This window comes from Schistocerca gregaria, chromosome 1, assembly GCF_023897955.1.
Source record: "Schistocerca gregaria isolate iqSchGreg1 chromosome 1, iqSchGreg1.2, whole genome shotgun sequence".
Classification (NCBI taxonomy): domain Eukaryota; kingdom Metazoa; phylum Arthropoda; class Insecta; order Orthoptera; family Acrididae; genus Schistocerca; species Schistocerca gregaria.
In genome coordinates, this window is record NC_064920.1 from 743,528,887 (window position 1) to 743,545,712 (window position 16,826).

The window sequence follows — 16,826 nt, forward strand, 5'->3', positions numbered from 1 at the left end:
CACCCTCTATCAATGCACTTGCCCTTCTTTCCTCACTCCTCTCCCTTTTCACTCCTTTTTCCTCACCTACCTGCCCCACTACCTCCTCACACTGTGCCTGATTACATTGTAGTCCCTGCATATTTGCCAGACAGCATTCATCTCACTCCCCACCTGTACACTACTATTCCTCCCCTTCCCTGTCCCCTGCTTGCGTCTCACATTATAGTTGCATTCTGGCCTGAGATGCTAGAGTTGGCAGGCGTGTGAATGAGGTGTGTTGCTTGTGTGTATGATGGTGCATGTTTCTCTTTTGCTGAGGAAGGCTGTGGCTGAAATTTTTATGTAAGTGTCTTAATTGTGCAAGTCTGCAACTTAATGGGTCTTCTTTATGATAAGTAGCAATCTATCTTTTTGCTACATTGTTGATACTCATACCTGGGGTTTCCATTGTTCAACATATTATTTGTGTTACAATAACTATAAATTTACAATTTGTTCAATATGAAGTATATCACTGATACCCAGTATTCACGTTAGCCATCTAATTAGCATATGATGCTAGCACTTTTTCAAAATAATGCTTAGACACTGATAAAACAAAACAGTGTAGCAAATTTATGCCAGAATAAACTAACATTATAATTTTTTAATGTTGCCTGAAATTTGCCACACTAAATCATCTGTAGCATGTGTAATTTTATTTTTTATGTGACAGTGCAAATAGAGTAACAGACGTTGAGAACATCAGAACAATGAAAGTAAAAATTTCACTAACGCACTGCTTTGATTGAATTAGATAATTTATTTGCTGTAGATTGAAGCAAACATTACTTCTTAACAACAGTGACACACAAATCAGGTATCCCACACAACAGAGGACCATCATGCTATTTTTGTAAAAGGGTTCATTCACAATCTACCGTGTTTGTTGGTCGGTGTTCTGGTATCAACACAGATACATACATTTTACAACAACTAAACCAACAATTATTCCATTTAACAGTAAACTGTGTGTCAACCTAATGAAGGTTAAAGCTTTGAAATACCTCTGACAACACTGCCTTTCTTATGGCAAAAACTTACAGGTAAAAGCACACGTACTCTGTATGATTAACCTAAACCATTAGTCACATTATCAAATGAAATTCAACTATACAAGTTTCACAACATGTGCCAATTATCCATGTTGCACTTATGTTCTGTATAATTTAACAGTGCACAAAGATGCCAACTTTACACTAAAAAAGAGAAAGGGAGAGAAAAAGAATCTATACTGAGGAGCCAAATAATAAAATTCATACCCCAAATAGTAAAATTCCCTTCCATGGTATCCTCTTTCCAGTGAATAAATGTGGAAACCTTATTGGAAGTATTACTGCTTCTTTTAGAGACTCTTTGGCTCCTTCAAGACCAGCTACATCTGACCATTTAACACAAGGTTTCTCTACCACAATTGCACCTTCCAATTTGCTCTGTAATTTCTTCTTCTCAGGATCATCTGAATCACTATCACTGTCACTTTTCTTTTCGTCATTTCTGAAACAAAAATGTAATTTGATAAAAATTTCCTAAAATATTTTTTCCATAAAAACACAATTATATAAATAAAATAAAATCATGCGAACAGCAAAACTTCTTGACAAATATACAGCATTTACCACCTCTGGACTTGATCCTGGAATCCTATTTTTTGTGAGCAGTGCTCTAACAATCTGTCCTCTAGCTTCACTTCTGCCAGTACTTTTCCTATTTTCATAGCTTCACAGAATCTCTCTCACGTAACATGCTAGACTAACACTTCCTGTTGAGAAATTGTTTACCCAAACTCCGGAATATGGTTTTCAGAATGAATCTTTCATTCTGCAGCAGAATGTGTCCTTTTGATAATTCTTTGCTGTTTAAAACTGTGTACCAAATGGGACTCAAACCATCTGCCAGGAAGATCCACAACTTTGCGGCAGAGTGACATTCATTTTCCAAACAATCTCATAAGATGTTGCTAAGCCTTTTTTCCAATATTCCTTCTTTCTGGAGTGTTGGTTCAGCAAGGTAAGCAGAAGATTTTCTTTGAAGTTTGGAAACTAGGGAAAGTACTAGTAAAAGTGAAGCAGTGAGGGTAGGTTGTAAGTTGTGCCTGGATAGTTCAAACCAGGAAAAAAAATAAGTTCTGAGTTATTTAAATCTTAAAATATTTTGATTACATCAGTAGCCAACCAGCACTGTCAAAGGGTATATAAATTCTCGTATTATTGTTTTCTTTTAGCATATGGAGTCTGTAGAAACAACATACACATGTTTCATAATTAGACATTGTTCTTTGTTATTGAAGTAGTCATTACATGCTCTTATATGGTCAGGATATTGAAATTTGGGCTTTTGTTTTGTAGTGAAGACAAAATGTTTCATTCTCAGTGACAACGCCCTTTAAATCTCGTTTATGTTAAATTCGTACTGGTCCAGAACATACCATGGGCTTTATTTGAACAAGTCTTTGTGGGCCACTCAAAACAAACTTTAGAAAATTTTCTGGGAACAATAATCTTACAGTATTACAGCCGACATCATTTTGCAAAATACCCTGGTCATAACGTATCAGTTTACATAAATGAGTTGATCAATGTACACTTATTGTCAGAAATGACAGTGGAGAAAAGGCTGTGGAAAAGGGCTGTATTGCACATCTTTCAGCACTGCAAACATGACGAAACTACATACTTATTGCATTTTCATACACTCCTTACAGATGTAGCAAACATTTGTGTGTTTGATTTAATGTGACTGGTTCTGGAGTGAACAAATTCAATAAGAAACCACTGTTACAAACCCTTTCATGTCAGGTAGCTCTGCTGTCATTTTATCACACTGGGATAAAACTAACTCGACATCTGGATAGATAGCCAATGTTCACAGTGCAAAACAACCCCCATAATATTTGCTAAAAAGATGGTTTTTGTTATTTGTAGTGAACATAACACAAGAACACACATAAACAACGCCAGTTACAGGAATCAGTATGGATACACAAGTAATACAAGCTGCTGAGCTAGTTCAGAGTGCAGGTTACTTACTCAACAAAAGTTTGTAATTGCAGACATGAAACCAGCCCTCATTATTATGAACTGTTCAGATACACTTGTACATTCAGATGTTGTCTGCTATTTACTATTAATTTATATGTTAAAAGATACTTTTCACTGAACCACACATTAAACATATATTTCTGCTTCATTCACAGACATGGCACTGACATGATACACACAATGTACAATTTTACTTCTCAATTTCTACAAAAGCAGTATGCAGAGGAACTGTAGTTAAGTGTATCATTCCTCACAGGAAAAAGGTTCAGGATATTGTGCAGGCAAATTTCCATGAGACAATGCGTGTTTCTTGTGGCATGTCCACACCAACTTTTTCTATCTGTGAAAAATGTGCATTGAAACTGTACACACATTTGACATCCTTCTTAAAATAACCTGATGTGTGAAGCATAGTCACATAATATTCCTTGTTAGGTCATACAGTGTTTTATAAACAATGACTTTTTGGATAATGTGCAGTCCCTAACACCCTATCAACAAGATCAATGAACCAAGGTGATCATCATATTACATAATCTCACCAACTCATGCCAATTTATATTTGTGTGAAGGAAATATTTACAAATGCAATTTGATGTTTCTGTAGTCACAGGTTAACATGGCATCGGACATGAGAATTGGAAAATTTTCAACTGATGATTGTATCATGTCTTTGCTTGACAAATATAGTGTTGACAGAAGTACATTGTTAGAAAAAAATTAATAAAAAAAATCAGTACATCTGAAAAGATGACGTCAATTTTAATCTGATGACAGCATATGACGCCTGTATTGTACTGTACTGCCACCTGTACTGATAATGGTTTCAACAACATCCACCAACAGATAGTTTAGTGGCATAGCTACCAGAGCACTCTCTGTGTCTACACTTTAGTAAGGAATGCTCACAGCCAGGAGGCTCAGTGTGAAGCAAACATGTGAAGCAAGCAGACAACCATGCTATGGAGATGCACTCTTGCTTCCTACAACCACCTGAGCAAGTCTGAAAGGGGTCAAATTGCAGCCTTTCGAGTGGTGGGTTGGTTCTTTCATTTAAGTGCCACCCAAGTCAGACGTGCTGTGTCAGTTGTGCAATGATTCTAGGTTCAGTAGTCCGTGAACATTGTCACACCCGTAGACGAGGTTCTAGATGTCAACACAGCATAATCACCCACCAGGATTGTCGTACTGTAAGGGCAGTAGTGGCAGATCATACAGTTACTCCAGCACAGATGGGAGGGGTCGTGAAACTAGACATGTCAACATGAACTGTTACAAACTGGTTATTAGCAGCTGGACTACGGGCACACACACCTATAGCCTATCTTCCACTCATGTCCCAGCACCAAAGAGCATGGTTTGACAGATGCCATAGGGGATCTATTGGAACGTGGGATGGCATGTCGTGGTCTTCATTGATGAAAGCCGATTCTGCCTGCATGAAAGTGGTGGTTGTTTGCGTGTACGACATAGACCTCATGAGCACTGTCTCAGAGAGAGCATTCGTCCAAGACACACCGGCCCCACAACAGATCTCATGGTCTGGAGTGAAACAAGTTACGATTCTCGTTGTCCTCTGGTGTTTCTGGAGAGGATGTTAACCAGTGCTCAGTATGTGCAGAACATTGTTTCATCCATTATTTTGTCTTTCTCGTAGCAGGAAAGTGATGTTTTATTCCAACAGGATAATGCTTGCTCACACACTGTCCATGAAAGTCACTGAGCTCTGCAAGACGTGTAGCAACTTCCCTGGCCAGCACAAAATCTGGACTTCTATCCAATTAAGCACATATGGGATTTGATGGGAAGATAACTGATTTGTTGACTTGTCAGGCAACACCTCTCACAAAGCTTCATGAAGAGGTCAAACAGGATGGCATAGTGTATCCAGACAATATTCATGATGTGTACCATTGACTGGATGCCAGAGTCAGTGCCTGCGTTGCTGCACTATGTACTAGTATGCGTATTTCAGCATGGGTCAATACCTGGTACCTCAGAACCAATTGTGATATTGATCTGTAAATCCAATCATTTCAAGTACTCCATATGCACTGTTGCAACAATAAATCTTGAATGAACAGGAAACCTTTAAAAGAGTGTACATTTTTTTTTTACAGTGGTGTACATTCAATGAACTGTACTTGCACGAGAACAAGTCATTTCATGAGGTGGTAACTATGCAGACACATTCTTTTATACTTTTACAGATATTTATTTTTGGTGCTTCCTGTAGTTCTCAGACAATTTTAATGATGTTATCACATATCTCATCAACCAACACGCCTAATGTCCAAGGTTTGTTCTAGTACCTGTGACATTGTGCTACCCAAAAGAAGACGAAGAACACAGGGAAACAGGTAAATTATGGGACAAAGAAGCTACTTGGTGGCATCAAATCTTGAAAGGGCTTAGAATGGAAAAATGTATCCATACTGCCTAACAAGACAGTTGTCTTAAAATTTAAGTTCTATATGAAAGGCATTCATCATCTTTATGTAACTCCCTAATGCAACTTAGAAGAATCGTTCAGTACTGACAGGGTGCAATGTCATCCTATCTGCCAATGATGTCATTCTGATGAATGGCTCAATAGAGCCGGTAGGCAGAGTTTTAAATTATACAGAAATGAGTTTCATAATGTATCACGAAGAACATGTTGCCATTTTCTTTGTGCAATGTTGAATAGTCAGTGTGAATATATTAAGGTATCTGACATTGTAGAAATTTTACTAGTGTTTAGAATCTGAGTATATGGCCTGTAATCTTGGCAAAGTGGACGATACTCTAATGAGCATGCACTTGTAAATCCTCAGGTAGGAAACTCATCCAGTTAATTAACTAAATACTAACTAAACATACAAATAAATAAATACTAACATCAAAACTCAGAGACATTATAAAAATGAAGAACAGTGGTTATCTGCCCCCTCCCTCAAAAAAATCCCAATCCAAAGACAGGTGTTTGCCTATTGGTATAGTCTACTGTCAGCATTTATCACAGGAGGAAAAACAACAGGAACCACTGACTGCAGCACAGTTCCCCAAAGCAGTGGACCGAGGAGATGTTTGACATCTGAAGTGATGAAACAAAGCATGGCAAAAACAGTACTGCTGGCACTCCACAAACTCTATGCTACCCTATTAGTGGTGGATGCCAGGCAGCAGGCTATTGGTATGGTCATCAACAATGGGTAGACAATACATGGGAGCCACTTGCGTATTTTTATCGGGAGTTATTGCCATTGCAAAGGAGATGGTGTATCTATGATCAAGAGCTCTTGGCTATTAATGACGTAATCAAATATTTCAGACTGCAGACCAAAGCAAGCAAGTTTGTCACACAGATTGATCATAAAGTGTTCAAGAGGGACAGTACTGCCTTATCAGTCAATTCAGCACTGACATTCATCACATTTCGGGCATTAACAACTTGTGGCAGACTGTCTTGAGTAGCTGCCATATCTCAGCCCATGGAAATTAGAGTAGCCACAGCTCAACAAGATGGTCCCAATTACGCACCCCGCAGCATGATGTGGTTGAGGTTACAACTAGTTGACATCCCTGGGGAAGACATTCAACTGGCACATGGACAATCTCGCTTCTTTGCATCATCAGAGTTCCGGGGACAAGTATTCGAGATCTGCATAACCTCCGTCATCCCGGAGTTCAAGCTATGTTCAGGCTGTTGTCCAGGCATTTTGTGCCATCATGAATGGAAAGGAACTGTTGTGGGTGGACACGAACATGCTAACGAAACCAGCTCTATAAGATCTCCTGCCATGTTCAAATATCGACAGGAGATTTTACCAGTCGCATCCTCATGTTTAGCCCACATTCACCTCAACATGACGGGAATGACTATGATAGACAGGTATACATTGGCTGGAGGTAGTTTCAACTGATAACACTTTGGCAGAAACCCTAGCTTCTGCATTTATATCGACATGGCCAGTGAGGTTCAGCTGTCCATTGCTCAAAAACTACCAAACTGGGCCGACAGCCTGAACTGGACTTGTTTGCCCAGCTGGCAAAGTTCTGTGGCTACGTACACCATAGAAAAACAAGTTACCACTGAACCAGCAATGGCGTGATTCAACGATGGCACTGAATACTGACAGTAGTGTTCATGTGCCAGGGAAGTTCGTGAATGTCTGCACTTCCAATAGTTTTGCTTGGCTATGAACCACCTATAAATCTGACAGACTCATCTGCAGTGAAGTTTATTTACCATTAGACAGTGCCTACGAAGAGAGTTTGCTGCTCCAACCGTCTTACAAATGCAATATGGTATCAATGAGAGTCACCGGGCGGGGTGGCGCAGTGGTTAGCACACTGGACTCCCTTTCAGAAGGATGATGGTTCAAACCCTTGTCTGGTCGGCTGATTTAGATTTTCCATGACTTCCCTAAATCACTTCAGGCAAATTCTGGTATGGTTCCTTTGAAAGGGCATTGCCGACTTCCTTTCCCATCTCTAACTAGTCCAATGGGACCGATGACCTCACTGTTTGGTCCCCTCCCCCAAATCAATCAACCAACCAACCAACCAGAGATGCTGCATCACATGCAGGAGCATATCAACTGTACCAAACCTTCCAAGCCCTCAAAGCATGGTTCTCCATCAACTTTTGTGCATAACTTTGTTGAGGACCACTCGCATGTAAGGCTATGGACAGACTCAGTCACGCTGCTGCTCCAACCTCCATTTACTGGACGATGTCGCATTCTATGCAGAAGCACGTAGATTCTGAACATAGTAGTGAATAGGAAACCAACCACCGTGTCACTTAACTGTGTGAAACTCATTTATGCCTTCTAAGAGGCATCACCTACCATGTTGCCCAATGTCAAGCAGAATCAATACCCCAAATCCCATCACCGCCATCACAACCGGTTGACAGAGAACCAACGGAGTGCACAACCTGATGCTCCACTTCAACGAATGGGGCTGATTTAGCAACTGCTATATACGTCAATCATCATCTTTGCGCACGTGAACACTGTTCGCACCATCTAGCGACGTTGTTGCAGTGAAGTAGTATAGTGTCTGTGAAGTTCTGTCATACGTTTGCAAGTGAACCATGGCTGAGTTCTGTGTTTGCCACCAGGGGCACTGTTTTGTCCTATGTTTTATACATTTATGTTTACTCTTTGGAGTGCTAATTTTGAAATGTCCAATGTATTTTCAGAATACATAACTAACCATTATTTTAAGTATGGGAGCTTCAGGTACAACTATCCCATCACCTACAACCAAATGTTGCAGATTTAGTGTCGCAGTTTTTACCACTAAGCACAGCACAGATCAGGCTTTCACAAAGTGATGCTCCTAAGGTTTGTACTGATCAGAAATATGGAATGTTATGAAATTTTGTTTTCCCCAGAAGTCTAAACTTTACAAGTTTTTAATACAATGCATTTTATTTCTAAATGTCACTATAGTAACTTACAATCACTTTAATGACAGTCTGTACAAACCAGCTCCTTCAACACCAAGCAAGTTACAGTTTTGCTTGCTGTTAATTTGAGCGATGGTAAGCATTTGGAATGGAGGTTACTTTACTCTTCTTACTAATCGAAAACAAGAGATGGAGCACACTGGTCACTTTGTCAGCATACAAGGCCACAGTAGATAGTAGTCCAAAAATTATTTCAGCTTTGTGGTGGGAAAACTTACTATTCACTAATAACTTTTCCTTGCCACATGACTACTAAGAAGCAATCACAGTGGACAGTTTTAATGTTTTGAGTAATGTTGCTAATGTAGGATAATTATTTGAAGCTCAGATATGCATAACATCAATTTGTGCTTAAACTCTGTGGAAGTAAAAGAATTTTCAATAGGTATCCCCACTTGTACAATTGTAGTTGGTGGCGACTTAATCTGCCCTCGATATGTTGGTGAAACATTTATGGTAAGGATAAACTGTTGTCCAATGCTGTACTAAATGCTTTCTCCAAAAATTATTTTGAGCTATTTTTTCAGGAACCCATACAAAGTGTAAATGGTTGTGAAAATGTATTTTAAGCTCTTAGCAATAAACAATACTGAGCAAATAGAGACAATACAAGAGTGTCATAGCAGCACAACTGAATACTGTAACATTCAAATCAAAATTAACACAGAATATAACTATTTAGAACAGCAGATAAAAACTTTCCCAAGAGACAGTCTCTATTCCCTCCAAGATGCATGCATAGCCCAGGTGTGTGTTCAATTTCAAGCAATATTGTTGATGGTAATTGGTAGTTTCATACCAAGTAAATTAATGAAAGACAGAAAAGACCCTTCATCGTACACACAACAAATCACAATACTGTTGTGGAAGCAACAAAAAAATCATGTTGCATTTAAAACAATGCAAAATCTCCAAGATTGGTGACATTTCACAGTAGCTCACTACAATGAAACTCTGGCTCCAAAACTGGCAGCAAATCCAAAGAGACTCTGGTAATATGTAAAGTATATCAGAGACAGGACAGAATTAATATCTTCACTGTGTGATAGCAAATATTACTGATGGCAGTGCCACTACAGAGGAGTTACTGAGCATAGTTTTCCGAAATTCATTCCGCAAAGAACATGTAGTAAATAATCCAGAATTTGAATCAAGAACAACTGCCATTGTGTGTAACTAACAAAGAGATACCCTCAGTGTAGCAATGCAACTTAAATCGCTATATAAAGCCTAGTCTTTCAGTCCAGACTGTATACCAATTACGTTTCTTTTGGGGTATGCTGATGAAATAGGTCCATTTTCAACAATTATATACAACCACGCACTGTACGAAAGAGCCATGCCTAAAAACTGGAAAGTTGCACAGGTCACATCAATCTATACTAATAATAAATCTGTAAAGCTATTGCATTTATCTGTCTGAACATGCAAATCTCCAAAGTAACTAGACAAATTATCATGGGGTTCTCGCAGGTAAACTGAGTAGAGCTTGGGTCACTGTATAGGCCTTATTTAATCAAAAACAGATCATGGAAAATAAGTGCCATAACTGAAAATTTTATCCATACTAATATTACAAATGCAAAAGCAACTGCCTGTTACTTTTTATAAATAGCCCGCTGACTTGATTTCAATGAAATCTGGTACGGAAATAGCTTTAACCCTGAGGAAGAACACAGGTTACTTAAAGTGTGTAGTTCAAGATACATATTAATTTGAAGAATATGATGTGATTAAGGTAAAAATATTTAGTCTTCGAAAAAAAAAAAATATATATATATATATTTAGTCTTCGAGAAAAAAAAAAGAAAAAAAAAGAAAAAAGAAAGAAAAAGAAAAAACTACTTATTCTTTCACTTTTGATCTTTATTATATTTGTTAAAATGCTTTTAGTGGTTGATATGCGCTATGTGACACGATTCAAAGTAATAATCATAATGCTTCTACAATCTTCAATGTGTTTGATATACAGTTTTCGAACATCGTGAAGTACCTCAAAGAAAATGATCTATTGACACACAGCCTGCAGAAAATACAGTTCTTGTGATACACAACTAGCTGTATTTACACACAACAGAATGAATACAATTGACAGCAGATCTCAAGTTGATTCCATATTTCTGTACTTCCAGAAGGCTTTTGGTACCATTCATCACAAGCAGCTTCTAATCAAATTGCGTGCCGGCAGAGCACTATCTCAGTTGTACGACTGAATTTATGATGTTCTGTCAGACGGGTCACAGCTAGTGGTAATTGACTGGAAGCCACCGAGTGACGCAAAAGTGATATCTCTTATTCCTAAGTAGCAGGGATAGGCCATCAACTGTTCCTACCTACCTACATTATTTAAGGGGCAATCTGAACAACTCTCTTAGATTGCTTTCAAAGGATGCTGTCACTTACCATCTAGTTAAATTGTCAGAAGATTGATACACATTACAAAATGATTTAGACAAGATATGTGCATGGTGCAAAAAGTGGCAACTGACTCTGGGAAAGTAGTGTGATGCCATTCACATGAGTACAAGATAAATTCCATGTAATTTCAGTTACACAATGAATCATACAAATTTAAAGGTTTTTGATTAACTAAATACCAAAGATTTTAACTATGAACAACTAAAGCTTCAAGCATCACATAGAAAATGTTGTGGGGAAGGTGAACTGAAGAGTTTTATTGGCAAATACTTAGAAAACGCAACAAATATGCTAAAGACTCCACCGACACTATGCTTGTCCCTCCTGTTCTGGCGTATTGCTGTGCAATGTAGGATTCTTACCAGATAGCAGTGACAGAGAACAAAAAGTTAAAAGACCGGCAGCTCATTTTGCAAAGTAGGGGAGAGGTCATCAATAAAACACAGGCATTTTTCGCTTCACGAAATTTGAATCACCAACTTTCTCCTCTGAGTGCAAAAGTATTTTGTCAAATCCTATCTACATAAGAAATATGACTGTCATAATAAAAATAAGAGAAGTCAGAGCTCGCATAGAAAGGTTTAGGTGTTTATTTTTGCACACTTGCTATTTGACAGTGGAACTGCTGAAAAATAGTATAAAGTGGTTCTATAACTACCTGCCAAGCATGTAGGTGTGAATTACAGAGCACATTACACGACTGAGGCAAAATTATATTTATATACATCTCTTACTTGGAATTTGATTCACCAGCTTTAACAGGTTTCTTCTTTCCCTTCTTAAGATATTCTTTCAGCTTTTCTGCTCTGTCCAAGTATTGTAGACATTTTGCACGAATACTCTCTTTTGCCTTTTCACCTTGTGCTTCATCTGAAATGAAATTTTATCTATTCTCATAAATACGGTTTAAGATGCTTGCTCTTTGGGAGGGGATAAGAGTGAGAGGAAAGGGGGAGATATTTGACATGTCTAACTTAGTAAGTGAAATGAGAATAAAACATGTCACAGTTCCACACACTCAAAATGCATGAACTGCTAACCTGGCTTTATACCTAATTAACATGCAGACTATCTACTATTCACTACTTGACATTAGTTATACTACTATCAATCACATATACTATCTTAAATTGAACATCAGAGTGATGAAAATCTCCTCATTCTGATTTCTCTGAGGTACTGTCTGATAAAACGTGGTTTCAATTACCAGAGACTGCAAGTGTGTGTGTGTGTGTGTGTGTGTGTGTGTGTGTGTGTGTGTGAGAGAGAGAGAGAGAGAGAGAGAGAGAGAGAGAGAGAGAGAGAGAGAGATAGATAGATATTGATGAAGGCCTTAATGGCCAAAATCTATAATTGTGAGAGTCTTTTTGTTGTGCTGATCTGTGACTCCCTATCTGCGACTCAGCATCTCCACTATATGGTGAGTAGCAACTTTCCTTCTCATACTATTGTTAAATCTTCATTAGCTAATTCATATCCTATGAAGCACAACATCACAACATTCTGATGTAGGTGATAAATTCAGGATGTTACTTGGAAACATTAAATACAAATTCCAAAGACAATATGCTTTTAAATTTGTGGACAAGAATAAACATGCTCTACTGGCATATTGGAATATCAATTGTTTAATTGGAGAACTCCAAAATTGTAAATATTTTGAAACTGTTGAATTTCAAATTATGGTTCTTGAAAGTGTGAACATCAAGATTATCTTCTTCAATCAGTAATGGTTAACGGAAGATTGTATGTAAGCAAATAAAAAAATTTAATTTTATGGCAGCTAGTTTTTGTAGAAGCTACAGACCTCGCAGACACCTCCATCCATGTTGATGCCACAATAAGTTATAAGGAATGGCATTCTGGTCCGAGATGCTAGAGATGACGGTCATATGTGTGTGAGGCATGCTTCCTTGTGTTTATGCTTCTATTTCTTTTTCTGACAAATATTGTAGCCAAAAGCTAATGTGAAAGTCTCTCTTAATAGTACCTGTCTGCAACTTAACGTGTCATCTTTGTGGTAAGCAGCGATCTATCTTTTCATACATTGATAAGTTATAAAGAGAATACATAAATTACTGAAGGAGATGTCTATGAGAGTTTCACCGAGCTATGTAATTTGAATACAGTGGTTATATCAATTTAAAAACTGTTCTTAGCTTAATATAAATATCTTCGTGAAGAGCCATGGACAGAAAAGGCAAGAAAAAAAAAAATCATCATAGCAGCAGTCTTTAAATTTAGATGTGTTGAAAATATTGACTTAATTCAGAAATTCAGATTCATTCTAAACATGGCAAAAGAAAATAACCAGTAAACTGGAATTTCATCATGTATACTGATTACTATATGTCCATATTTGGACGAGTTGTATTGGCAGCTAAAAAACTGGTAAATAACACAGACACAAGATCTACATCTACATCTACATCTACATTTATACTCCGCAAGCCACCCAACGGTGTGTGGCGGAGGGCACTTTATGTGCCACTGTCATTACCTCCCTTTTCTGTTCCAGTCGTGTATGGTTCGCGGGAAGAACGACTGTCTTAAAGCCTCCGTGTGCACTCGAATCTCTCTAATTTTACATTAGTGATCTCCTCAGGAGGTATAAGTAGGGGGAAGCAATATATTCTATACCTCATCCAGAAACGCACCCTCTCAAAACCGGGCGAGCAAGCTACACCGCGATCCAGAGTGCCTCTCTTGCAGTCTGCCACTTGAGTTTGCTAAACATCTCCGTAACGCTATCACGGTTACCAAATAACCCTGTGACAAAACGTGCCGCTCTTCTTTGTATCTTCTCTATCTCCTCCGTCAACCCGATCTGGTACGGATCCCACACTGATGAGCAATACCCAAGTATAGGTCGAACGAGTGTTTCGTAAGCCACCTCCTTTGTTGATGGACTACATTTTCTAAGGACTCTCCCAATGAATCTCAACCTGGTACCCACCTTACCAACAATTAATTTTATATGATCTTTCCATTTCAAATCGTTCCGCATGCATACTCCCAGATATTTTACAGAAGTAACTGCTACCAGTGTTTGTTCCGCTATCATATAATCATACAATAAAGGATCCTTCTTTCTATGTATTCGCAATACATTACATTTGTCTATGTTAAGGGTCAGTTGCCACTCCCTGGACCAAGTGCCTATCCGTTGCAGATCTTCCTGCATTTCGCTAAAATTTTCTAATGCTGCAACTTCTCTGTACACAACAGCATCATCCGCGAAAATCCGCATGGAACTTCCGACACTATCTACTAGATCATTTATATATATTGTGAAAAGCAATGGTCCCATAACACTCTCCTGTGGCACGCCAGAGGTTACTTTAACATCTGTACACGAATCTCCATTGATAACAACATGCCGTGTTCTGTTTGCTAAAAACTCTTCAATTCAGCCACACAGCTGGTTTGATATTCCGTAGGCTCTTACTTTGTTTATCAGGTGACAGTGCGGAATTGTATCAAAGGCCTTCCGGAAGTCAAGAAAAATGGCACGTACCTGGGAGCCTGTATCTAATATGTTCTGGGTCTCGTGAACAAATAAAGCGACTTGTGTCTCACATGAGTGCTGTTTGCGGAATCCATGTCGATTCCTACAGAGTAGATTCTAGGTTTCAAAAACGACATTCTACAACAGATCGACGTCAGAGATATAGATCTATAGTTTTGCACATCTGCTCGACGTCCCTTCTTGAAGACCGGGACTACGTTTGCTCTTTTCCAATCATTTGGAACCTTCCATTCCTCTAGAGACTTGCGGTACACGTCTGTTAGAAGGGGGCAAGTTCTTTCGCGTACTCTGTGTAGAATCGAATTGGTATTCCATCAGGTCCAGTGGACTTTCCTCTGTTGAGTGATTCCAGTTGCTTTTCTATTCCTTGGACACTTGTTTCGATGTCAGCCATTTTTTCGTTTGTGCGAGGATTTAGAGAAGGAACTGCAGTGCGATCTTCTTCTGTGAAACAGCTTTGGAAAAAGGTGTTTAGTATTTCAGCTTTACGTGTGTCATCCTCTGTTTCAATGCCATCATCATCCGGGAGTGTTTTGAGCCACTTACTGATTTAACGTAAGACCAGAACTTCCTAAATGAAAGCATTGTGGTCTATTGCTCATTGAGAATTAAAAGCTGAAGTAAGGAGTGCAAGAGTTTGAAAAATTAGATTTAAAAATAATATCTTAGTGAATCCTATTCACATATCAAATTTACTCAACTGTAACAAATGGCTGGATGCAGCCATGGCAGCATATCAGGGTAAGACTAGTTTCATGAACTTGGATAACAACCAGAACACATTTGCAAAACGGTAAAAATTACTCAAAAGAGCTGCAATGGATACAATGCTGCCTTAAAAAACAAAAAAATCAGCTGGTAAGATGGAACATCTACATCTGTAATCAAGGGCATATGTGATTACTTCACAAACAACTCTCTATTATAACAAACCCGTCCTTCAAGTAGCGGTGTTTCTGAAGTGTGCTGAAATATACCAGGATTAAATTGTTATTCAAAAAGAAACTGGCAGAAGATATGAGGAATTATCACCCTCTCACTCTACTATCAGTCTTGCCTAAAGTATTTGAAAAGCCTGAAGCAAAAAAATCTCAACATCGCTACCAATGAAAGATGCAATTTTTAAAAACTAATTTGAATGTCAATAATAAAAGAAGCATTATAAATGACATCAAAGAATTTATACAAAAGATAAGCTCCACATTAGATAAAGGTAAATGATCACAGGAACATCATAAAAATCTGACAATAGTATTTATTTTGGTGAACAACTCCTTACATCTTTACAAATGACATATACATCCATACTCTGCAAACCATCAAGTGCATGACTGAGTTATACCAGTTAATAACATGTCTTCCTGTTCATTTACAAATGGAGCACGAGAAGAATGACTTTTTGAAATGCTTCTGAGCACACTGTAGTTATCTAATTGTGCCCTCGTGATCTCTATGCGAGCAACATAGAGGGTTGTAGTATATTATTGTCAATCATTTGAAGCTAGTTCCTGAAGGCTTTCTCATGACAGTTTGTATCTATCTACATCTGCATCTATACTCTGCAAACCACTGTGAAGTGTATGGAAGAGGGTACATCTCACTGTACCAGTTATTAGTGTTTCTTCTCATTCCATTCACATATGTAGAGAGGGAAGAATGATTGACTTAAAGCCTGTGCAAGTGCTGCAATTATTCTAACCTTGTCACAGGTGGTTGCAGTATATTTGTAGAATCACTGTTTAATATCGGTCCTTGTAACTTTTGTTAGTAGGCTTCCTTGGGATAGTTTACATTTATCCTCAAGAGTCTGCCAGTTCAGCTGCCCTTCTCTGTACACGTTCAATATCCCCTGCTAGTCCAACATGGTATGTGTTCCATACACTTGAGCAATATTCTAGAATGGGTCACACAAGTGGTTTGTAAGCAAACTCCTTTGTAGACTGATCACACATTCATAGTATTCTACCAATAAACTGAAGTGTAACACCCGCTTTACACCACAACTGAGCATATGTGATTATTCCATTTCATACCCCCGCAAAGTATTACTCCAGATATTTGTACGAGTAGGCTGATTCCAACTGTGACTCACTGACTTATAGTCATGGGTTACAATGTGTGTGTGTGTGTGTGTGTGTGTGTGTGTGTGTGTGTGGTTTTTTTAAAGTGCAAAACGTTACATTTCTGAATATCTAAAGCAAGTTGCCATCTTTCAACACTTTGAAATCCTATCAAGATCTGACTGAATATTTACGCATCCTCTTTCAGACAACAACTGATTATAGGTAACTGCATCATCCACAAAAAGTCTGAGGTTACTATTAGTATTTAGAGTGAGATCATTAATATACAAGAG

At 38.3% G+C, this 16,826-nt stretch overlaps 1 protein-coding gene across 2 annotated transcripts in view; it reads right to left on the minus strand.

Moving 5' to 3' along the window:
- Positions 1-16,826, minus strand: part of LOC126267500 (vacuolar protein sorting-associated protein 4) — a 153,447-nt gene that overhangs the window by 81,484 nt on the left and 55,137 nt on the right. For both annotated transcript variants that reach the window (XM_049972805.1, XM_049972797.1), the window contains exons 4-5: positions 11,676-11,811; positions 1,284-1,518 (exon numbers count right to left, since the gene is read on the minus strand). In XM_049972805.1, coding sequence (XP_049828762.1) covers positions 1,284-1,518; positions 11,676-11,811 — 371 coding nt within the window. The remainder of the gene's footprint in view (positions 1-1,283; positions 1,519-11,675; positions 11,812-16,826) is intronic.